Source organism: Moschus berezovskii, chromosome 16 (genome assembly GCF_049115385.1).
Source record: "Moschus berezovskii isolate FMDL1 chromosome 16, NW_MosBer_1.0, whole genome shotgun sequence".
In the NCBI taxonomy this organism is placed as follows: domain Eukaryota; kingdom Metazoa; phylum Chordata; class Mammalia; order Artiodactyla; family Moschidae; genus Moschus; species Moschus berezovskii.
Genome location: NC_142475.1, coordinates 48,101,578 through 48,127,447, shown reverse-complemented (window position 1 = coordinate 48,127,447; position 25,870 = coordinate 48,101,578). Strand labels below are relative to the sequence as shown.

The following is a 25,870-nucleotide window of genomic DNA, read 5'->3' as shown; positions in this document are numbered from 1 at the left end:
ATTAAGTTTAAATACCAGCCAGACTCTGATCTTAAAAAGAGAGAAAGGTAAGTAAGAAACCATTTACTTAAGTAAGGGTCGGACACGACTGAGTGACTTCACTTTCACTTTTCACTTTCACACATTGGAGAAGGAAATGGCAACCCACTCCAGTGTTCTTGCCAGGAGAATCCCAGGGACAGGGGAGCCTGGTGGGCTTCCGTCTATGGGGTCACACAGAGTCGGACACGACTGAAGTGACTTAGCGGCGGCGACCCTGACCAAACCCAGTTTTGAGGAAGTGATCGTTTCCAAGTGAGGTGTCTTCTGACACCAGGGGTTGGTAAAGCCCAGCTGCCCTGTGTGTGAAACGCTACCTGTTTCTGTATGGCCCATGAACTAAGAAGGGATTGATAGTTATTAATAATTGAAAACAATTTCAAATGAAGAGAATCTTGTGACACATGAAAATTGTGTAAAAGTCAAGCATCAGTGCCTGTCGATAAAGTTCGACTGAAACACAGCACGCTCACTTGTTCCCCTAGCATCTAGGATTGCTTTTGTAGCCCTCCAGTGGCAGAGCTGAATAGCTGTGTTACAGAGTGTGTGGCCAGAAATATTACCATTTGGCCCTTCACAAAATAAAAGTCAGCATCTGCTCTATTCTCTGCCAGCAAAGGTCCATAGAGTCAAAGCTATGGGTTTTCCAGTAGTCACGTATGGATGTGAGAGGTGGACCATAAAGAGCAACCACCTAAAAATTGATGCTTTTGAATTATGGTGCTGGAGAAGACTCTTGAGAGTCCCTTGGACTGCAAGGAGATCAAACCAGTCAATCCTAAGGGAAATCAACCCCAAATATTCACTGGAAGGACTGATGCTGAAGTTAAAGCTCCAAGACTTTGGCCACCTGATTCAAAGAGTTGACTCAATGGAAAGACTCTGATGCTGGGAAAGATTGAGGGCAGGAGGAGAAGGGGATGACAGAGGATGAGATGGTTGGATGGCATCATGACTCAATGGACATGAGTTTGAACAAACTCTGGGAGATAGTGAAGGACAGGGAAGCCTGGCGTGCTGCAGTCTGTGGGGTCTCAAAGCATTGGACCTGACTTAGCGACTGAACAACAACGACTCCATTCTTTGTTAGGTAAGAGTGTTTGGAACCCGCGGCATCAGTGAGAATTACCTCTGTCTCAATGCAAGAACCACCAAGGAGAAGGCTTATTTTCATCCAGTCCCCTGAGGCCTCAGCATGCCCCTTGTGGAGAAATCCTTGATGGCTATGAATTAGCACCCTTGGGAGAACACCCGAGAAACCTTACCTGGTCACTGGGTTCGAAGCTCATCTCCTCCTTCTCAGTTTTCATAGCTATTAATTTCGTGTTGCTGGCAGGGTCCGTCTTACTGTCCAGTCGCTCAAGTTTGGGGGTGATTTCTGGTAAACCTATATCTTTAGTATCGTCTTTATCAAGCAGATAGCGAAGTAGTGCATTCTCTTTCTTCTTGGGGCTCACTGGCTCCTGCTTGATGGTCGCTTCAGACCCAGGAGCTGTGCTGCTGGCCTCCTGGCTCAGCTCCTTGCCCGTGGCTTCCGCTGTCAGCTTTGCCAAGTCCACAGGCGAGCTGCTGTCCTGCAGGAGTCTGTGCAAAATCTTATGCTTCTCCTTGAGCGAAGTCCCATGTGTTGACCCAGGGCCGGGCAAGCTGCCTGTGGAGTCCTTGTTGGTGTCTGACAGAGAGCTGGGCAGCGGTGAGGGCTCTATCTGGTCAGATTTGGTGGTCAGCAGCTGCAGGAGTTTGGTCTGCCCCTTGCTGTCGAGGAGTCGGCTCTGCCCATCAGGTCTCTCATTGCTCCCAGCAGGAGGCAGGCCGGCCTCGCTGGGATCCTTCGGCTCCCCGGGGTGGCAGCTGCTCTCTGTCGGCCCGGTTGGCCCTTCTGGGGGCTCCCCGTAAAGTCCAAAACAGTCTTTGGAGTCTAAGCTCCCCATCTTGCTGAGCTGGGGGGGATTCATATTCACTGGGGAGTTTTGCAGATTGCCCATTTTGAGGTCTGGGGAGGCCAACGATGACCCCAGCGAGACCCCGTGCCCCTCGCTGAGGGCCTGCAGCGCGTTGAGGGAACTGTTGGTGTAGCTATGGCTATTTCCTGTGCTGCTGCAAACTCCCACGGGGGAATGCAAGCTTCCTGCGGGGGAGAACTGGCTGGGAGGGATTCGAGGGCTTCCGGCCACCCCGGGGCTCATGCGATGCCTTGGTGAGAGCATGGAGCTGGGCTGTCCTGGATTCAGGCCCGGGCTGCTTTGTGAGGGGCTGTTCATTTTGAGTGCATAGTTACTACCCTGAGGAGTGGTTGCTTGCATGCTTGACACGTGGTTCATTCCCCCAGAACCACCGAACCTGCCCATGGGCATGCCCATCTGTTCTTTTGGGCCGTTCATGGGGAAGTTTATATTGCTACTGAGGGTCATATCCTGACCAGGGTTCCCGCTGCACATGGCCGGGTGGGCAGGGCTGCTAGAGCTAATTGGATTCAGTGGCTTCCCCATCGCTTGTCCAGTCAGATCCGGATTCATTACACATACATTCTGCTCTCTGTAAGATGAAGAAAGACATATAAGATAAAAGGGAAGATACTGAGCAAGTTGTTATTAATTTTCAAAGATGAGATTGCTTCATTTCTTTAAAAGAATGGACAACATGGAAGGAAAAGAAAGATAATACTTTGATGAAACCACCTACAATTATGGGCAAGATTGAACATGCAGCATTTAGGACCAAGAGGGATGTTTTCCAGTCCATTCATTAAGACGTCTGTGGTTTTACAGAGGGAGTTTGTGTTTAAATTTGACTATTACCATATTGACATCGTAGTTGCTAGACAAGATGTTAGCAGGGTTCCAATCACATACTATACCTTGCTCATTAACTGGTATGTTGTCATGAATAACTGAGAGCTTGTACTGTCTGAAAGAAATGACCCAAGCAAGCATAGCTGTCTTCAATTATTTGCCAGAGATTACAATTTCTAACAAGAGACCCATCTGTGAGCCTGGAGCTTGATGTGGGCTACTTGGCTCAAGATGAAGAGTAAACCTTAAGGGAAAAAAAACCCCGCCCCAACTATTCGAAACTCTCCAAGTTTTCGAGCCAACAAAGTTACCCAAAGTGCTGGGAATTCGGTTACCTGTCTAACAGGTCCCCTGCCTGGGTTCCCCTAGAAGGCCAAGTGAGCGCCTCTCAGACCACATGCGAGGAGCTGCAGATCATCCTTACTCTGGGGTCTTAGTCCCTAACTCGCAGGCCACCCCACTCGACTCCTGCACTCAGGGCAGCTTTCTAAGCTGGATGATTTTCCAAGCCCTGTGAGCTTTAATTTACAGTTTGGCAGTCACTTGTGAGTTACCAAATGCGTTCACAAATCCAAACAAAACAGGTTTCACAAACTGTCAAACATCAGCTTTAAGTTAGGGGGGAGCAATCTGGCCCATCTGTAATCACTTTCAGATTGTTTCAGTTCGAGGTCGGATTTATTAAGTGTTGGCAAACAGGGCCGCTTGATTTTAATTTCTAAATAACGAAGTACATAATTGAGAAGTGTAATAAAAGTGAACTCTAGAGCAACTTTATATATCTGCTGATAGTACCTCATAAAGTTTTACACAGCACACACATAAATATTTACATAACTTGAAATGCAATCATTTCCCTAAATTTGTGCTCTAAAACAAGATGGTTTATGATATTTACTTTAAAAATCAACATTCAATTTTCCTCACTTTTATTTTTTGGGGAAATGTTTACTACCTTTCAATTTAAAGTCTAATGCAAAAGGTTAATTTAAAGCTGAGAATAACAATCTAAAATACTCCTTTCTAAGTATATGAATATTTGAAAGTTTCAAATCTAAACACATGGGAGAATAAGTCATTCTGTATTCCAGATCACTGCTGGGAAGTGATCTGTTTTCCTCCTCTGATGTGACAGGCAGTCATTTCAAAGTTAATGTGAGTTTGTGTCCTTCTAGTTAGGATTTAAAATTCACTAGTATTGGGAATTCCCTGGTGGTCCAGTGGTTAGGACTCCCAAGTTTTTACTGGTGAGGGCCTAGGTTCGATCCCTGGTCAGGGAACTAAGATCCCACAAGCTGCATGGCTCAGCCAAGAAAATTAAATAAATAAATAAATAAAATAAAAAGTATTAGTCTTAAGGCTAAAGTTCAAAGTGTAGTCTTAATCTGAATTTCAGTATCAGAAGTTGTCTTTTAGCCAACAGTTTATTTTTCTCTTTCTTTTTTCTTTGATGTGGACCATTTTAAAAGTCTTTATTGGATTTGCTACATTACTTCTGTTTCTGTTTTGCTTTTTCAGCCATGAGGCATGTGGGATCTTAGTTTCCTAAACAGGGTCTGAACCAACCCTACCCCTTGCACTGGAAGTCTTAAACCACTGGACCACCAGGGAAGTCCCAATAACAAATCAATTTATATCTACATGACTGGGGTTGGTCAACAGAAGCGTCTACCCAAGCTGACAAGCTCTGGGATAAAACCTGCTTTCGGAACTTGGCCTCCTGAGCTGGGCGGGGGAGATGGTGTGTCAGAACGGGCTTACCTGTGCAGCACATGCAAAGATATCACAAGCTGAGGCTCGTTAGTCGTCTGAGATCGGATGAGCTTGCTCTTTGTTTGGGCGGCCACGAGGGTGCCATCAGACAAGGAGAAACGGTAGATCTGACTGAATGCCAATCCCTGTCTCAGCACTGCAGGCGAGCAAGGAAGCAGAATGCATGGTTAGAGACAAAACTGGGGGTGGGGGCGGGACCAGACATAATAACAGTAATCAACTTGGTTAAGTTTAATATTTTCCTCCCAGCAGGTTGAAGAGAGGTGTAAGTAATACTTTATGACAGAACATTATCCATTATCCATTTTTAAAAGCATATTTATTTTTCTTTCAAGATGCCAATAATTTCAGTATATGGGGTTTTCTTCTCCCCAGTTGAAGTTTTGATCCAACTATGTTCTTTTAAAAATCTTCAGTATCATGGTAAGATGGAGTATAAACAATTTATTAGCTCAAAACAAGTTTTGCAATGATTTGTCTGAAACGTTAGGAAATAATATGGTGTTATAAACAGGATTACCTCTAAAGGGTACAACGTGCCTTTAATTTCTCTTTAAACTAATACAATAGTAAATATTATGTAAAACATGACATTGACTATATCCTCTGAATATTCATCTTGAAGTTACAAACTATTTAATCCATTATATCATATTACCATTCCCCAATTTTGTTTCTCAGTGTGTAAGACATATTATTTCGGTGGTCAGGACAACAGGAAGTAAAACATAAACAACCAGAGGGATATTTTCAGAGAAAAAAGAAGGCTAAATAGAAAACGGAAATAATAAAAGCACAACTCTGAGTGACACGGAATTGGTTTAACATCTGGATAATGACATCAGTTATTTCCATTTTCAGGACTACAGCAGAAAATATAACACTAGGCTAAAATAATTTCTCTCGAAATTTCAGATTTATCTTTAAAACAACAGCATTTTAAAGCTGTCAAACACTGTGTATTAAAAAGAAGAACATTTGATTCGGCCACATGGTTTAGTTACCTTACCTCCTAAACTATTTTAAGATGACTGCCATTTTTTACCACATAATCCTCAGCACAAATTTTGTGGGTGAAACAGTCAGTCTCAAAGTGACCAAGTACATTCATCATTCCACAAAATTACCGAAAGACACAGACACACACACACTGACATACAATGAGGATTCAGATTTTTTGGTAAAATTTCACTTTGAGCAATTTCCCTGGTAAACCTTCTCTGCAGTTCCAGGTAGGGACACAGTATTTAAGTATCACTTTCTGCCACCAACTGTTGCATGATTCCTCTGAAGTGGCAGTGCTGGAAACAAATTACTGTACATATGTGCATGTGGCTTTCCATACTCTGTATGCCAGCCAACGGCAGCAGGAATACCATTTTTATAATAGGACTCATATTTCCAGTGGCTTATAATTTCAGAATTTTATCCGACCTTGGCAGTGATCCTTTGAGATTTTCCATTACTGTTTGTCTACATCAAGAACTTCCACTAAGTAGATTTGTGTCAGCAAGCTCCTGAACGCATTCAGGAAGCTCCTCCATGTAAACAAAGTCTTCTGGTAGATTTTTATTCAATATTAATGATTACCTGCAATCCAACTTATTTCATACACTTGGATGAAATGTATTTTATACATGGTAGAGTTTCCTTTCAGTGGGTCCCCTCTGTTTAAACCTAGTGCTGTGCCTAGTACATATGTGTAAACCCTTGTGTAAGGAATCAGGAAGCCACAGGATTAAACACAGGGCATTGTTACTCAGAGTCCAAGGACACTGAACACGGTTGCTGGGGGATTTCTTATTCTTTGTTAATGCTCTTTTTATTTTAAACCAGATCTAGTGAAATGGCAGGTAAGTTATTTATTTCTGTCAAATGTGGCATCTTTACTTCCTCTTTTTCTTTCCCACTTAAAGAAAAATGCTGGAAGACACAAATGGTTGGATTTAGCACTTATTTCTAAGAAATGTGGATGAAGAAGATAAAAAGGATAAACAGAATGAAAAATAAATAAGGGTTATTTACCATGACTTGTATTTTTTCGTAAGCAATCTTAAATGCATAAACTTTTTAACATATAAACACTATTGATAAATACCAGAGTTTCAAACTGTGGTGCTGGATAAGACTCTTGAGAGTCCCTTGGACTGCAAGGAGATCCAACCAGTCAATCCTAAAGGAAATCAGTCCTGAATATTCACTGGAAGGACTGATGCTGAAGCTGAAGCTCCAAAACTTTTTGGCCACCTGATGCATACAGCTGAGTCATTAGAAAAGACCCTGATGCTGGGAAAGATTGAGGGCAGGAGGAGAAGGGGGCGACAGAGGAAGAGATGGCTGGATGGCATCACTGACTCAATGGACAAGAGTTTGAGCAAACTCCAGGAGATAGTGTAGGACAGGGAAGGCTAGTGTACTGTTGTTCGTGGGGTCTCAAAGAGTTGAACATGACTTAGCAACTGAACAGCAACAACAGAGTCATGGATGCACCTTAAATGGAAGATGACAAACTAAAACTGCATTTTCAATACTGAGTTATAAATTTTTCTGCAAATATGGAGACAGTTTGCCAAACCCAGTTACAAAGCAAGGGCCGTGTACCTCAAAGGCAGCGTGGCTCCAATGGAATCCATGCTGGTAAACCAGTGCCCCCACCAGGACATGTGGGGCCCATGAGAGAAGGGTCAGAAGACTGGAAGTGAAAAGTATTTCCCTCCACGATGTAGTCCTTAATAAGTGCTAAAGAAAGGATTTATTTTCCCTTTGTTCTTGCCAATTTAGCAAAAGACCAGAATGCACCTGAGAAAAAGTGATGCTGCAGAACAACAGAGGGAGCAGTGAGGCGGAGCGACGGCCAGGACGACCCTCAGGTCCCTCCAGGGCTCACTCTTTATAATCGACGGTTCCTGGGTCCGTGTCACCTGCATCAGTTCCCCACTGACAGTATGGGAGGCAAACACCCATGTCCCTGGGTGGACCGTGGGGGTCGTGCGGCCCACAGAAATGGGGCCAATGCCAGGCAGAGGCCAGGTGCTCAAGAGAGGGCTGCTATTATTACTGAAAGACGACTCTGACATTGTGGGCTTAGCTCCAGGTGTCCTATTAACCAACTGTATGACCCCAGACAAGTCACTTCATCTCTTTCTAGAAGCGATGTCTTTTTCTAGACTTCATTTGGAAGGTGTTGGTTGTGGGCCTCAGGATCCCACTGTCACCTCTACCAGGAATTCACCTGTTCTTGCAAATTTCCTTTCATTCTTATTTTCACAGTATCCTTATGATTCAGGTGGTTTTTTCTTTTTTGCTATTAGAGGGGACCTGAGAGCACTGTCTTACATGCCTAGAAGCCGCAGCATTGAAGAAAATGATCTTGTTCCCTTTCATCTGCCTTTGTGAGAGGTTACCATCTTCAATTTGACTTCCCTTATCATGCTCTTAGCCCTACAGTTCCTCCTATTCAATTTCTCTTCAGATGGCGACAGTCCTGGGCAAGTCACCAGATCGAAGCCCCCAGGGCGGGCTCAGGAGTCACTGTTGCAGAGAGAGCTCATCAGAAGGGCTAAGTCAGCAAGATGCACTTCAAGAAGAGCATCACTAAGAGACCATTACCTTCGTGATGATGCCTCTTTGCATAAGACACAGACTCGCCCTCGTGCTGTGCGTGGAACTTCTGGATGCACCTCCGCACCAGGTCCTCCCAGCCTGGCTTCATGGCTGCCCGCATGCTGCTAGTGTCCAGCGACGTGATCTTGCCTAGTAAGCAACAGTGAGCATGTGACCTACACGCTGATCTGTTCTTTAGAGAAATAATTAAATCTTAAAAAACTGATTTCTTTAGGAATAGGTAGTGTAAGTGTGTGGAGACAAGGAGGGTAGAAGGTGCGAAGTGTCCCCCCAACCCCACCTCCAGCTTCTGCCCCAGCAGCAGCTGCTATGCTCAGCTTCTTCATCAGCTTCTAGACCCATTCCTTGCGTTGACAAACACGTAGGTATTCTAGAATGATTTCTTTGCCCTTCTCTGCTGAGAACATTTACCTTGGAGATCTTGGCGAGTAGTGAAACTTTCTGATGAGGGAAGAGCTGGTCTCTCCTTCATGGGAACTCTTCTAGCCACACAAATCAAGCAGGACTGCAAATCTTCAATCACATACATTGATGGTTATCATAGGAGCCTTTTGTAGTGTTTCAAACAAAATCAAATGTACTTATGACAGCACAACCTTGTAGGTTAGTAAGGGAGAGAGCAACGAGACACTATGTACCTCGGGTCCTCACCTGGAGTGGGAAGCAGCTGGGGGAGGTTGAGATATGGGGAGCTGAGGATAAACTGCTGAAGCCACAGGACACGTGATGAAAGCACATCTGCCATACTACAGTTGACCATCTGAAACCATCTCCCCAGCGGTGGAAACGAATGGAACCCTTTCTTATTAACTGACTGATAGCAACAACCAGCTGAATTATTAATAAAGCCTACAAATGATGACAACTGAAACTGTCAAGGGTTTTCTCTCAGTTTTAGGTTCATTAAGATATAGGGAAACTAGATATACCTTCTCCTGACTATGTTGATGCTCCTACAATGGCAATATGCAATTTAAAACAAAGTATATAAACAGAGTCTAGACTCAGATTCAGAGGACAAATCCTAGAAAATGCAGGGTGTCTCAAGTTTAGTTTCTTGGCCATGGCAAGGATCTCACACAACTGATACTAAGCATTTATTCCTTACCCTACACCAACTGTTTCATGTGTCTGTGTTCATTTCTGGAGATTAGGGAGGATGTGTTTTATCTTAGAACATGCAAAGCATACTGCAAGCCCTTTCAGTTTCAAAAGTGCTGGATAAAAGGTTGATTAAAGGAAAGTCTCTTCATATCTTATCTCACTGATTTATGATTTTAAATTTGGGAAAGAATGTCTTTAAACATATCCAATAATAGTATCACAAAAATAAATGTAATCCTCATCTTCAACATAATAAAAGCTAAATTTTTGAGCACTTACTATGAGATAGACATCTTTCTAGCTGCTTTATAGGCTACTGATTCATTTAATCCTCTTAACAACTTTATGAGGCAGGCACTAGCATTATCTCCACTTAACAGAGGAGAAGCCAAAGCATGAAGTTTCAGTAACTTACCCAACATCACATAAAATTTTGGAGAAGCGAGGATTTGAACATGAGCGCACCATGGCTCAGAAACCCTACTCTTATGCTATAGTACGTGAACATTCAGAATCAGATTTTAAATGGACAAACATGTTGACATATACAGCACAAAATCATAAATTAACTCAGCTATAGAGTATGGCTTTAGACCATTACAGATGAATTAGCAGCACTTACTCTGTTGCATACAGGAGAATAAAACAGCTTGACATTCCATCTCTACATAAAAATTTAATTTTGAAAACTATGTATCATCTGTGACAGCTCAATTACTTCCTTTCCAATAAAATTTAAATTAAAAATTACTTACATATTTTTTGAAAGGAGGATTAAATATCTATGCCAATCATGGTCCAGGCATGCTCATTTAATCCTTATTACACTGTGATATTGGAATTGTTGATTTCACTGATTAAGAGAATATGTGGGTGTTCAGAGAGGTTGAGAAGCTTGCCCACAGTCAGCACTGATACGCAGCTGATGTAGGAGCTGGCCTGTCTGATTATAAAGCCCGCAATGTTTCCACTGACTGATGGGCCTCGGCTCTTTCCCTTCTGCTACACACACAGGAGGCCATATTCGGCATTGTCCCATATCATAGAGAGTGCCAGTCTCAGAGGTGTAGAGCAATCTCCTCAGAAGGCATAGGGGTGGACACTACATCAGTATCTCTTTAAAGGGAAGCGCCTAAGAGCTTACGGTTTGGAGCTCTTCTCCTACTCCCGCTCCCATCTCCATCCTCTCTTATTCTGGATGCAGCACCCATAGACAAGCCACACAAAATTCATTAATCCCTTGGAAGTATACAAAAGATGTTCTTTGTACTGTGGGTGTTTTCCAAGGTGTGGCTTGGACCTTGCTGCAGATGTTCAGAGATGCCTAGGATCCCTGAGAGGTTCAATACTAGTGGAATTGCTCTGGCAGGGTAGCTACTAGCCACATGGTGGGTATTTACATGAAGACTTAACAAAATAGGCAGTTTGGTCCCCAGTTGCATTACTGACATTTCAGATTCTCAACAACTACCTGTGGCTAGCGGTGGCTGTGCTGGACGTTGAAGATACATTACACTGCCATCGTCACAGAAAATTCTATTGGATAGTGCTGTTTTAAAGACTTTGATAATTAAATTGATGACAAGAATTGTTAAGTAGGTAGAAAGAACAAAGAACTGCCTCTAAATTTTCCTTTGTGTGGCTTCAAGTTTCAGATGATTAAGTGTGAAAGAAGTAGCACAGGAATACATGATGCTAACATATCTTAGAGAAGTGGCCCCTACCTTCTCCTTCTTCTTTGATGGACTTTGGTTGAGAGACAGCAAAGCACTGCATAGTTTCATATTTCTGATGTGCTTCCTGGTTATCATGACCTTCCTCTTCTGATTCAGGTAAAGGTTTTACCAGCATCCGACAGTTGAAAGTATGGCTGTTCCGCCTGGGAGGTTCACCGGACCAAGCTCCCCCATTCACTGAGCAAAAAGCAAAAGCAACCCAAAAGGGTAAAGAAACTTGTGTCAGACTGGCTTCTGCCAAGTTATCAAAACGGTGTAGGAAACATGCAGTGATTTTACTTTTATATAGTGTTTACTCTTTTCTAAGTAACTTCAAAATCTATAGGGGAAGAATGACTGGGTGAATTCTTGGGAAACTTCGTGGGAATCTCAAATGTCTTTCAAACTGGTTACTCTTCACCCGGACTCTTTCCCTTCAAGTTCAGGCCCTGATTTCTAACCAGCCCCCTCTTACCCATCCGGCTGGATCTTTCATGTTGCTGAGCACAGGATCTGTCCCCATCACTGTCCATACCCGGTCCCATATGGACATCTCTGCACCTGCTACCTCATCTAAAAGGTCAGGACTTCTCCATGTCTCCTACCCACAAGTACTCCTGCTCCAAGGCTTGAGGTCCTCTAGTTATATAACCAGCAACTCTAGGCATCCCACACTGCTGCTTCTTATTGACCTCTCTTCCCTAAAACTTCACCAAAATTTTAAGTGTATAATCTGTAATTGGGCTTTATTTTTTTTCTTCATGTATATTTCTTCATTAAGACTGAAATAATCTTGAGACTACACTGCTAATGTCATTTATTCCTTTTCAGTGAAATACTACTATACTATGTCTTCTATTTTCTTATCAATACTTAGGAATTTAATACCAATGTATTAAACATATATTAACTCAAGAAAAAGATGATGTAAGAGAAGAAAGACATCTTTTTTTTAATTTTTGAGATGCATTAGAGAAATCAAAAAGGGAAATAAAAAAGGGCCAGTCATAAGATAAGCAAAGCACTCTCAAAAGTTGCTAGCTAGAAAACATTTGAAAGACCAGTTAGGTCCCACAATGCTAACCCCACAGACACTGGGCTGCAGAGGCGGACAGAAGGAAACAAAGCCTGGAGAGAAAAAGGCAATATTAAGTTAACTGCAAGAAACTGTTCTACTGAAGGAACCACAGCGAGCTTTATATAGACATCTGAAAAGTTTACCATCGGTATTCTTAAAAGCTTATTCACATAAAGAAGACTACACAGAGTAATCAAAGAAAAAAAGACCTCTTATTAACTCAGGTTAGTAAGTAATTTCAAAGTATAAAAAATACAATATAAAGTAAGGCAGAGAGCTCTTTCAACAAGGGAATAATAATAGTGAATTAACAAGTACAGGGCCTTTGAGGAAGTCATAAAATTACTGAAGAGATTTGAAAATACTAGTTATTTGAAATAAGAAATCCCATTTTCTTGTTCATTTACTAGAGAATATAATAAAAGGATCTCACACTTTGTATTACTGTTGCAGTCACTTTAAACCAAGGGTTATCCTATTAAAAGAAAAGCTAGCCATAATGGAATGTGAAAGGACCTTTTCCTATTTTCTGTGGTGACAATGAGACCAGCTAGTATAAACAGTACAAAAATATTTGCTAACTCAGGACTTGACTTTATTCTCTACTAAAATATGCACTTCTTTTTAGCCATGAATATGTTCTTAGCATCATCAGCTTAAGTGAGAATATTAAAAAAGAGCACTTAGTGAGTGAGAACAGTTATGCTCCCCAGCAGCCACTGAGGGGGGGCCCATGCAGTGAATCACCCACTTTAAAATATGGCCCGTTATAATCACGGACACTTTTGGACAGCATCTCCAGGTCAAGATGAGGAGGGCAGGAAGGGGCAGCAGTGGGTGAAGAAGGAGGCGATGCACAGCCATGTCACCTGAAGAGCCACTGAAGAGTCTGTGAAGCCAAAGAGTCCATTTCGGGCTCTCAGGCTGAGAGCATCCGAACCGCGACACGCCACTTGTTCCTTCACATTTTATTTTTAGAACGTCGTATACACCCACATCATACTCTTCACAAGCCGGGACTCAAAATAAACTCAATCTCAAGCTCCTCCTGACCTTCTACTTACTTCTTAAGTGGTCATGGAGAAAAGGGACAAAACAGAGTCGGCTGGCACTGGATAGGGTGGGAGGCAATTGGGCACTGTCTTGAAAAAAAACCACCAAACAAACCCCATGAAAATAGTTGCCATATGCTTGCTTTCCATCTGAAGTCCTTTCACTTACTTTAAATATAGGGTCAAAACGATCATTCATAGACCAATATCTACAGATGGCTTTTCTCCATGACTTCTAAGCTTAAAACATTTAACACAAGCTTCTCTTAAAACACTACCCAGTTACTGTTATCCCTGACTGACATAAAAGAGTTCTGTTTCACCTCCCGCTGGCCAAGACTGTGTGTGTGTGGGGGCGGGGGTGGTGTGGGATGGTGAAGAGAGAGCCGAAGGACATTCATTTACCTATGGACTTTGGCAGCAGGTTTTTGACGAATTCAGTGTGGTCCCCAACGTGCAGAACGCTATAGACACTTTTGTTCATCAGCTCTTCCTGGTTGTACCTTAGGTACTGTGTCACATTCTCTGAAACAAACACAACGTTGCCTTCCAGGTTCACTACAAAGAAGAACCCATCAAGGGCCTACGGGAAGAGGCACAAACTGTGTTAGAAAGACTGCAGCGGAAGGTCACGTTCAACTGTTAATAGGGGAACAGTCCTTTTAAGGGAAACATGATTCACTCATGGAGAAGAAGAGAGATCTCTCTCCCACCTCTCCTCGCATTCAGAAACAACGAACACATTTTTCTTGGTGAGATGATTCCATCTTAGAAAGTGGGACAGAGCCTACATCAGGGTTTCTTGTCATAAACTAAACGACAAACACTCATCCTGTTACTTTATCAGGCGATAATTACTGCCAGGTTAAGAGTATGCAGGCATTTATCTGTATTTTCCGAATGAGATGGATGTACTCCGCAAGGCAGAGAACAACTTGTATGCTACTGATCCAGTTCAGAGCTATTACTTTTCTTTGGTATGTTTCCTCATGGAATACAATGCGAGGGAGAGGTCACTGATAATTTCCCACAGTTTAAGGATAAATGCCAAGGGAAAAAAAAAAATCAGAAAATTTTGCTAAGCTGCCAAGTCTTAAATGAAAATAATTGAAAATGATCTCAGACCTTTTTAAGCAACGTCAGTCCTTTATTGTCTGGTGTCAGTGGGGGAAGGTTCTGGGAAGTGTGTTTCTGATGTGACAAACCTGTCTTCCTGGGGACCTCAGGCTGAGACTACACAGGGCCTTGGGGTTTAGGTTTCTAACACTAAGGGAAAGAAAGTTAACTAATTGTGCCTTGCTGTATTTCTTTATTCTCCAAGTTGTTAAGATGTAGGTTCCTAATTCACCTGTAGAGCAGAAGCATTTTTCCTGTGATGGGTGCAAGGTTCACTTTGCTATCATTCTGAAACACATTAGGGAAGGAGATGAAGGGCTGAGGATCATTTCAGGAAATAATAGTAGATATCGACATATTTACTGAGCCTTAAACACTGTGTCATTTTATTTTTACTTATTTATTTTTTTGGCCATGCTGTGCAGCTTGTGGGATTTTAGTTCCCTAACCAGGGATCAAACCCAGGGCCCTCGGGAGTGAGAGCACAGGGTCCTAATCATTGGATTGCGAGGGAATTTCCCACTGTGTCATTTTAACATTTACAATTCTGGAAGGAATGTTTTTCCTTTGCCAATTTACAGAAGAAGGAAAAACTGAGACTCAAAGAGGGTAAGTGATTTGCCCAAGCTCTTGCAACCAAAGCTGGGGTGCAAATCTGTGTACACTGACTCCAAAGCTTGTGCTTTGATTCCCAGGTGGCACAGAGTTCTCCCCATGTTGACCCAGAGCGCCTTCTTGTCACGGTTGCCTAGACAATGCAAAGTCTGGGCACTCAGTGAGTTTCTCTTAGCTCTGCCTCCTTTCCCTTTTTGATCCTCATTTGTCAGAGCTGTTTTATGGATCAGGGAGTGATTAGGACTGGAAGAGGCTTGATAATGACCAGGCATTCCTTGGATCAGGGCCAAGGGGTCCACCCAGTTCATGCCAGTTTCTTCAGGCTGTGTATTTACTAGTTTTTCACATGGATGTTTCATGGACACACCAATATAACAATGTGCATGAACGGGGCACAGTGTTTTACTTTTTCCTCTAGTTTGCTTTTTCCTTAAGTTATTATTTAACAGGCTCTTATTCTGTAAGCTTTCTTTGAAATATTTCATCTTTAATTCTATTTTCATGACAAAACTACACACTCTCTCAAATTAGAACTGACCACAATGCACCAATGAAAAGTTCTTAAAATATATACATATATGTATGTATGTATGTGTATATATATGTATACATACACACACATATACAGACACCATTTTGTTTTAAGCTCTTCTTAAATGTTCATTGTGGTGTTCCCACCGGTGTAAACAAAGTGCAAGCCAAAGACTGTGTAAATAGCTTTCCATGATAGGTTGGCATCAACTGTTGGAAACCTTGTGTGAGTGTGTGCGCATGTGTATATGGGGTGTGTGGGGAGGGAGGTCAGGAAGTAAGTCAGCTGATTAGTTATGTACTAAGTGTTCTTTTAAATTCACAGCTTTAAATATACCTTCCACAGGGATTGTCATGATAATATTATCTGCGTATCACTTTTGGAAGTGCACGTGGCTTCCTACTGCTTTATACAATGGTAAAAATACAGTGGAAAGATGAAATTCTTTCACCTTATAAAACTATTTGTTTTCTTAAAGCTCACTATGATATGCTAAAGCTGAAACTCCAATACTTTGGCCACCTCATGCGATGAGTTGACTCACTGGAAAAGACTCTGATGCTGGGAGGGATTGGGGGCGGAAGAAGACGGGGATGACAGAGAATGAGATGGCTGGATGGCATCACCGACTCGATGGACATGAGTTTGAGTGAACTCCGGGAGTTGGTGATGGACAGGGAGGCCTGGCATGCTGTGATTCATGGGGTCGCAAAAAGTCGGACACGACTGAGGGACTGAACTGAACTGAACTGAACTGATGATATGCTGATTAAAAAAAACTGACATTTAGTTTTGTTGCCTAGCAACTACTATGCTATGATGTAAGCATGAATGTGCATCTATGCCTAGAATGGCTTAATGAGAGCAAGTTTTCTCTGTTTAAATTATTACATGTTAACAGGGAAAAGATGCAAATTCAAACCTTAGGTCTCTAGATTCAAAGCATTGCCTCTCACATGTTTAGCACTGAAGTCCTGCTACACAGGTGTTTGCTCAATGCACTGAATTCTCAGAAGACTATTTTGCAACAGTGAAATGTGGATTTGATCTTATGAGATAAGATCCGCTGACATCTAGCAATCTGATTTCTGCAATTAATGAGCTTGCTCTCAAAGAGCTTGAGTCATAGCCTTGTGGTTACAGCCAACATCTCTTTTTAGAAGCCTTGAAAATCTTCCCAAGAGTTTCCACCCTACTTTAAGTCACCCCCAGTGTAAGTAATAAACACAGGTATATGGGATTTTCCTAACTGTAATAATTAAAATTCCCCATCATTTCCAAATGAATTTTATTTCCAGTTCTTTCATCGAATTCTAAGAGTCCGCCTAGTTAAGGGTTTTCTCAGCTGCTTCTAAGAACCAAGAGGAAGCAGCACTCTCTGGCCTTCCAGTGCCTTGTCAACTCTGGAAAATCAGGTTAAGTATGTTTTTGCTTTTTCTCTAAAAATTGTCATACGTGTTTTCAAGCCAGTGATAAAAGAGAAATAAGCAGGGCCCAACATAGGGCCCTTTTAAAGTCTTTTGGCCAGCAGGATAGCCCCAAGGGTTGAATTTTGTCATCTCTAAAAATAAAGACTGGGTCAGACAATCTTTACATTTTTTTCTGTGTCTCCGTAGCCCCATTATACAGTAGATTTTCACAGAATTAGACTTTCTAAAAATAAAAATCATCTTATGCGCCAACTGGTTATCTTTGCTTTAAAAATCCTAATTTCTTCTATATGTGCGGCGGCTGCCAGTGAAGCAATTCTACAATGGCAATGCTGCAGACCTTCTGGCCATGTGATAATTTTCAATCTCATCATATCATCAGCAGAGTAAATTATCCTGAGAACTGACATAATTTATGTCTCAGGGCTCCTCAGCTTCTTGTTACATATTCACTGACATTTTTTCCCCTCATCTTACCATAGCCTACATCCTGAATTTTAATTTTGGAATAAGTACAGCCAAGAATCTGATGCTTAATACTGTACTGGGTTAATAAGAAAGTGGGACTTAACTTCTAGATAGTAGTCTGGTCATGAAAATTCCTAAAGTTAATAAAGAAATGGCAGTTAATCAAGAAGGAGGAGATATATGTATACTCACAGCTGATTCACACTGTTGTACAGCAGAAACTAACACAACATTGTAAAACAATTACATATTATACTATAAATAAAAAAAAGTTGGCCCCCCCCAAAAAGAAGTGGCAATTAAGACCACCCATTGCAGTGATGCTTATCTTAAAAGTTTTGAATATTACTTCAATTTTTGTCTTTATGAAATCAATAATCTAGATTCATGTAGCATAAATAAAAAATGTAAACCTCCATTTGGTCCTCAAATTTTAGCCTGTATACATAATTATCTGTACTTGCACAGGTGAAAATCTAAGAATTCTGGCAACATTTCTAAACACAATATATCACAGAATTTAACAGGACTTGTGAACGCGAGTGCTTGTGAAATGAATGCTCAACTAGCACTTAAAGTTGGTCAAATTTATATTCAAATCTAGTTAATTCTACATTATCAATCTGAAAGGTATATAAGCTAGAACCAGGAGTAAATTTTAGATGCATATTAGTAAGCTCAAGAGGTCAGCAGTACTTCCATCTTATAAGTAAAAAGTAAATGTGGAATTGCCTTAAATTATATTCACTTAAAAATGAATTTTGGTTTTTGTTTTTTTTAGATTTTTTATTTGAGATTGGAGTTTAGCTAATTAACAATGCTATGATAGTTTCAGGTGGATAGCCAAGGGACTCAGCCATATATATACATGTATCCGTTCTCTCCCTCAAACTCCCCTCCCTTCCAGGCTGTCACATAACATTAAGTAGAGTTCCCTGTGCTATATAGTAGGACCTTCTTGGTGGTCCACTTTAAATACAGCAGTATTCACTGAAAGATTAAACGGAATACTGGGAAGATCAACAGCAGGGTGAAATACCTCCAGCATCATCGGCCCCAGCGCATCCTTGTCTATGACCCCCTGCCCGGTGGACGATACGTCTGACTTCTGCACTTCATCGATGTTGGCAGCTGCTGCTTTCTCTGCAACAAACACAAGTGTGAATTAACTGGTGTGCTATTTCAAGGACAGAGTGACACAAGAACATTTTTACTGTTATGAGTTAAAAAAAAAAATCTTCAGCAGGATCAGATCAGACTGTAAAAGAGTTAGAGAACATCCCCGCTGCCATGGCACGGGAGAAACTGCTGGAAGCGGGAGCCAGAACATTAACTTTTCACCTCCAGGACCTGTGGCTCAGAGCCCCTTTCAGGCTGCCGATAAAATGAGTTTAGAGGTTTCAAGCCAGTCCCCAACAAGCATTTTTTTTTTTTTAAAAGAGTACAAAACTGTTACATGCTGCAGCACAATTACGGCTTTCTGTAGACTCCCCAGGCAGGGATGACTGACCGGAAGTCTGTAGTTCAGGCTCCGGGAGAGAAATCAGAGATGCGTCTGAAGGAATAAAAACGAGTCCTGACCACTGTTGCTGCTTCCACGGGACACTCCTGTGGCTTTTGGACTGTCCCACCTCTTGTCACCTTCACATTTAGAATAACCAGAAAGACTGGCCCCTGCCTGGAGGAAGGTACTTAACGACATGAGGCAGAGAGTGAGAAACCCTATCAGGCACTTGGAGAATTTCGACGGCAGCCCTTTTATCTAGTTCAGAGATGCGTGGTCTGGGCTCCTGGACTCAAATGGGCGAAGCAACTTCCCACCAGGCCCGGGAAGACATTCCGTCATGGAAAAGGCTCGTGGAAGAAACAGATGCACAGTCATCAATGTATATGCAAATGGGTTATTTTGAGAACACCAAGAAAAGTTTAAAGCATATACATCTCAACAATTTGTTAGAAAACAACACAATACAATGTGCCAATTATTTGTCCTGGAATAAATTATAGCCTTGTTTACACTGCATGTTATCACTGTAATTAAAAGCAAGTTAAGAAAACTGTGAGGACGCGATGGTTGGATGGCATCACTGACTCAACGGACATGACTTTGAGCAGACTCTGGGAGATAGTGAAGGACATGAAGGACAGGGAAGCCTGGTGTGCTGCAGTCCATGGGGTCAAAAGAGTCGGACACGACTGAGAGACTGAACCACAAAGAAAACTGTAAATCAATTCAGTACTCAGAATCAACTTGCTTTCATGAACTTAGCAGACTCTGCTTTTTTTTTTTTTTTTTTGTAACAGAAGATCTTACAGTATTTGTGAAAACCTGTAAAGCTTAATTTGTACCTGGGAGCCTACAGAAAATAATTAGGAATTATGCAGGCCTTCCAAATCTTGATGGAAATTGTCCACATGCGTAGGTATCAGTGGAAAAGGGAAGAGGGCCTGTGTAGTTCAAGTCTCAGCTCAGCCACTTAGGACAAGTCAGAGTCACTTCAACTTTTGGAGGCCTTAGTTCCTGCCTTCTTGCTTTATGGGCTGTGACAGGAGTAAATGGGATATGTAAAACACACTTTAAAAACCAGAAAGTAAGGGCCTTCCCTAGCATTCCAGTGTTTTAAGACACTGAGCCTCCCATTCAGGGGGTATGGGTTCAATCCCTGGCTGGGGAATTAAGATCCCACATGTCACGCAGCACGGCTAAAAGCAAGGAAAAACAAAACAAAAAACCCATAAAGCAGCTTACAAATATAACTTACTACTAGCATATCTGTCTTTATTAGCTCTTCCTGACTGAGTTCCAAAGGCAGAGGTCAGAAGCAGGGAGTATGACATTCCTGATTCACCTGCTTAGATCTGAATAATTGTGACCGGCTATAAATAGAGCTGTGACTTGTCTAATAGCCTTTATAACTCAGCATGTGAGGATGTGCTAGTGCTCACTTCATCTTTCCTTGCTGCCCTCCCCAGATCTCCACTGTAGGTCCCTCGCCCTAGCTGCTGGTTTGGACTCAGCCCAGCTCTTCAGTCATTCTCACCTGGGGCAGGCGGGATCTCAGGCACTCCTCTTCTCCCCTTCCCATTTTTCCCAGAAGTTTTTTCATTGCCAAATAACTCCCAAATAAATACATATTGGGGGCATACTCCCCCCACCCCCAGTCCACTCTGTGAAGCTGTATATTTCTCTTCAGTTTCTGCTCCCTTCCCCATATCAGTCCAGGGACAGGACAGGCACCGTCAGCTGCTGCTTCATCTACTTTTCCTCTAATTTAACAGCCCTGCCCTGTGAGGTCTCTGCAGGTTTAGGCCTAAAGGATCCCTGATTTTCATGACTACTGAATCGCAAAAGTCATGTAATAGATATTATAAATGTCCATGCAGTCCCTTTTATTTACTTTTTGTCTTCCGTGTGGTGGCATCCAGGGTGTAGGAGTTAAAACTGCAGACTGAGTAATCCTCAGCCTCATTTTAGGGCAAAAGAATACAACATGACAATGTTTCTGATAATCCATTTCCAACTCCTTTGGTAAAAAAACCTGAAGAACAGTTGATAGACAATATTAAATCAGTTTCTGGTGTGCAATAAAGTGATTCATCATAGTCCACTTCAAGTTGTTATAAAACATTGCCGATAATCTTTGAATTATATATATTACCTCCGTGTATCTTATTTCCCAAGTCTTTCAGAGACAATCAATATACTTTGTGAGATATTTACATTTTGAGGATCTGATTATCATGCTGAAGACCCCAAAGTTTCCTGAATCCATTCAATATTTTGTGGAATTAAAAAATTCAAACTTGGAAAAACTCAATCATGCAGGTTCTTAAACAGTGACAGACTTTCCGATTAGGGAATTCCAAATGTTCTAGCAATGTGTTCAGGCACTGAATTTTTGATGTTTATCAGAAAATACAGAGCATGAGATTATCATTTTCTTTCATCTTTAGGAATCTACAGATCATAATTTAGGTTAAGGGCCTAAAATTTAAAGTAAGAGATGATTCAGAGCAGGCAAAACATTTTTTTTGGCTCTACTGGAAAGCCTGGATAAAAATAATTATCATCCTGAAAAACTGCAATGATCAACCATGCCATTTTTTCCCTCTTTATAACATTCAACTGATAAGTTTTTGAAAGGAGAAAAGCAGGCCAGTCCATCCTAAAGGAGACCAGTCCTGGGTGTTCATTGGAAGGACTGATGCTAAAGCTGAAACTCCAATACGTTGGCCACCTCATGCGACAAGTTGACTCACTGGAAAAGAGTCTGATGCTGGGAGGGATTGGGGGCGGGAGGAGAAGGGGACAAGAGAGAATGAGATGGCTGGATGGCATCACCGATTCGATGGACATGAGTTTGAGTGAACTCCGGGAGTTGGTGATGGACAGGGAGGCCTGGCGTGCTGTGGTTCATGGGGTCACAAAGAGTCGGACACGACTGAGCGACTGAACTGAACTGAACAGGCACTCACAGAGAATGCAGGGCTGGTATGAGGAAACTGGCCAGGAATACTGTCTATGTGTCTTGGTGTCCTGCTATGTGTTCCAGGTGGACTGAAGGATCCTTGTGGGATGAGAGGATGTATCTTGCTGGGGGCAGGGGGTAGGGGGCATCTACTGAGTCAGATGAGAAGTTAGGGCTATACAGTGAGGAACTAACTTTAAATTCAAAGAACAGTTTTTTTTTTTTAAAGGTTGGACAGGGCTGAAAATACGTCACATTCCCTGTAGTGGTGTTGGATTCTGTGGGATACGTGAGTGCATGGCAAGAGCAACAGATGTGTGGTGTCTGTTCCTGGGGAAATCTCAGCCTGGCCTCTGAAACCAGGGTTGAGGAATAATGGGCAACAATTTGTCTAAGCTGGAATTTTAGGTATCCCGGACTCAGAATGAAAACAACAAAAATTTTCCCAAGGTCAATCTGAAATTATGTTAGTGTGCTGGCAAAGAAAATTCCAGATGAGGCCAGTGAGTATCTGCAAGAGAATTTTTAAAATGTTCAATGTTCACACAATGCTATTCATATATTTACTCAGAGAATCGGAACTGTTCACTACTCCTAAGAGTAAATAAATAAGAAAAAAGGGTAAAGAATTTAGGGACCTTCATGCCTGTCCTCACTGAAGATCTATACATATTTATTTTTATTTATTTTTTGTTAACTTGTCATCTATTCAGTTCTGTATTAGATTTGTGCTTTGGCTACTTCTCAATATTAAAATCTCAATAGTAATAAAAATTAAAAAAAAAAACTCAATAGTATGAAGTGATAGAAAATACATAGAAATATGGCTTTACCAAGGTAATCTGAATCTAAATTAAACTGGCCATGAATTTATATTATTTGGGTACTTTTCATGAAGTAATTACTACCTCCATACAAAGTTCATTTGGGCTTTAGAGTCAAATAGGAGGAAGAAAAAAACTCCTTTGAGATATCTTGTTATGTTACCCAGACATACATTGGTATTTTGTAGGAGCATTTCAAGAATGAGTATGCTATTTTTATGTCCCAGATATAAATAATCTTAAATCCTTAGATATATTTATACTTCTGTAAGAACAGCCATTACTATACTAAAACATACTATTTAATATTTTTAAATTAGGCAGTTTTCTCAGTGGTCACAAATTATATTTACTTTTCTATATTTTGCATCCATTAACCATAAAAATATATTCTGTTACAAAAATATCCTTCAGTAAACTCCACAGTTTACTGAAAGATCATCCCAGATCTTTTCAAATTATCAAAACCTTATGAAATCTCATTATTACAGGTGGAACTCTTACACTGAAAAAAGAGATGATAAAACTGAATTTTCAGAGCCTACAAAAAGCTTTCTCCTCCGTGCCCTGTTTTCCAGTTCTTCTGCACTTTGACTATTAAGGTTGTTCTTTTTAGGTAAAGAATATGACCTGAGAGAGTGACAATGAAAACAGTAACTCTGTCCTTTTCTTCCTCACCCCGCTAAATAAAGACAAAAATGCCATGAAATAGCTCTAGGTTTTTGTAATAGCCCTGCGTTACAAATGCAAAGCTCTGATTAAAGAGACTGCCCAAGGATGCGGCCGTCATCTTTCTGCTACTGACCCTCCCTCCTGGGTGGCTGCTCCAAGAGCAAGCCCATCCTTCCTCCATTCACCAGCACTCTAGAAATCCGATACTAATTAATTAGATTTCCAGTTTCAAAGCAAAGAACAAACCCCATCTCTTTACGGACTGTGTTAGGATGAGTCATACCACAAACTGGGAGAAAATCATTAATATTATATTCCATACGATTGTCTTCATAAGTAATTATTACTTGCGCTTTCTCTCAGAACAAAGGAAAGGTGAGTAGGGAAGCGTTTAATCTCTAGATATTTAAGTGATTTACAAATACAAAGTAAAATTTAAATTTCCTGGCGAGAAGAGAAACACAGAGAAACTGTGATTCTAGCAAAATAATTTATTTATCCTTGGAAAAAAAAGCATATATAGCTATTTTTAAAGTATGAAGTGATATGTGTATGTTTCTTAAAGACCTTTACATATTCTTAGAGAACATCATTCATTGATTTTTGGTAACCTAGTGAATCTTATAATATTAGAAGGTCTCATCTACTTGTTAATTAGGCAACTGAACTGAGAACTTGTACTCCCAGGGCCTTTCTGAAAAATATGGCCAGAACAGATTCCTGCCTCTCACAGGGACGGCAGCCATGGCCCAGGGGACAGCCACATAATTGTTCTAATTCCAGCAGCAGCAGCAGCAGCGGCAGTGACAACCACCAATGACTTAGAAACCTAAGTGCTATTTAATGTCTGCCTATTAGAGGGATATGGTGATATGGTCATTATTTAAGAGGTTTACATTCTTTCTTTTTCTCTCTCAAAAAAAGTCATCTGAATAAGGGACTTCCCTGGTGGTCCAGTGGTTAAGACTCCACGATTCCAATGCAGGGTATGTGGGTTCTATCCCTGGTCAGGGAACTAAGATTCTACATGTCATAAATACATTAAAAAAAAAAAAAAAAAAAGAAACATCTGAGGAAGCCATGGAAAACTTGTGGAATTATCTTTAAAAAGTCCGAACTGAAACAAGCATCAGTGATCCACTCTGAAAAATATATTACCTGAAAAATAACCCATGGAGTATTTTTACATCTAGAGAATATCTGAACACTGCCCATGTTTGGATGCTCTGACATGTAACAAGTAAGAGCTGAAAAGTTGTTCCCAAGTTTGGTCAAGTATGAGAAGAGCTGCTTTTATGGAAGTGGTATTATTTAAGGTATTAGCACCTTCAACTAAAAGGGAACCCGATACTTTATGCAGGTTTTATAATTAATTCCACTGCTCCAAAATGAGTGCAATCGCTCACCCAGATAACTATCAATTTTTCAGCAGACTGATGTCAAAGACGAGTCTAATTACTTCCACAACAAATTTTAACACTCGAGTGGGAATACATTCACAATTTCCACCTTTTCCTGCATTGAGCATTTCAGGTGAAGCTACAGTCCAACCCAGCAGTGCTGGGACCCATGCAGAGAGTAAGCAGAGAAGTCATTGAGATGATGACAGGCCGTTTCTGGCCAAGCACTACAGATAAAATATTACAGGGAAAGTGATGTAGCATCTCAAAGGTTCTAGAAGGTAAAACCAGAGAATTATGCATCTGCACCCAACTAAAATTAGAAAAGCTGCCATCTGGCTCCGTGAAGCCAGCAGCACATTCTTATTCATTAGGAAGCATTCTGCTAACATAAAAACACAAGGCCCTTCCTGTGCTCTCCAAATGTGTTTATCTTTTCAACATTAATGCACTATATATCATCGGGCTGCTGAAATCTCCTGCCGTGAATATTAAAAACGCACAGCTGCACTTTCTTTGGGAGTGGGAGGAACTTCAGCTCCAAGTCACCTCCCTCTCTCTCTGACTTGGGAGTTTGGTGTTACTGCATCATGGTTTCCTTTCGGCACGAAGTAACGGTAAAGTGAACCCATCTGAAGGCTACCTCCCCCAGCCCCCAGAAAAGCCCCCTGGCTCTCTTGCTTCAAGAGAAAGCAACAAGCTTGGTTTCATTTCCATCAATGGGAAGGTGTGACTGTTGACACGGAACCAACCATCATGCCATAACTTTGAAATATGCATGTCCTACTTTGAAAACAAATGTACCACATGGATCAGGAAGAGAAAATGGTAGCCAGAAAAGATTCTGGGTATAACTGGCTAGAAAACGCTTTTGCTTGCAAGAACTATCACTGAATCTGCTATCACCAATGTACCATTTTATTTAGTACCCCACTTCAATATTACCTATCAATATTGAATGTATCGATAGGTAAAATTGACAGTGGATAACCTTTTGTAGTATACCATGCATGTATATAACTATTTGTCCAGAATCTTTCTTTTACATAATCTATATTACGTCTATGAGGTAGGACCTTAAAGACAGATCCTGGAAAGCAAATAACAACGACAAAAAAAATCAGACACAGAGTCAACCACAGGGAAAAGAAAATTCTTTAAATTTGT

The 25,870-nt window shown here is 41.3% G+C and overlaps 1 protein-coding gene across 11 annotated transcripts in view; it reads right to left on the bottom strand.

Annotated features, from left to right (window-relative positions):
* The window catches only part of NCOA2 (nuclear receptor coactivator 2), a 295,183-nt gene that overhangs the window by 40,459 nt on the left and 228,854 nt on the right, over positions 1 to 25,870 (bottom strand). For all 11 annotated transcript variants that reach the window (XM_055431638.2, XM_055431642.2, XM_055431639.2 and 8 more), the window contains 7 exons: positions 18,378 to 18,481; positions 13,583 to 13,760; positions 11,057 to 11,245; positions 8,640 to 8,741; positions 8,214 to 8,357; positions 4,593 to 4,740; positions 1,305 to 2,574 (listed from right to left, as the gene is read on the bottom strand). In XM_055431638.2, coding sequence (XP_055287613.1) covers positions 1,305 to 2,574; positions 4,593 to 4,740; positions 8,214 to 8,357; positions 8,640 to 8,741; positions 11,057 to 11,245; positions 13,583 to 13,760; positions 18,378 to 18,481 — 2,135 coding nt within the window. The remainder of the gene's footprint in view (positions 1 to 1,304; positions 2,575 to 4,592; positions 4,741 to 8,213; positions 8,358 to 8,639; positions 8,742 to 11,056; positions 11,246 to 13,582; positions 13,761 to 18,377; positions 18,482 to 25,870) is intronic.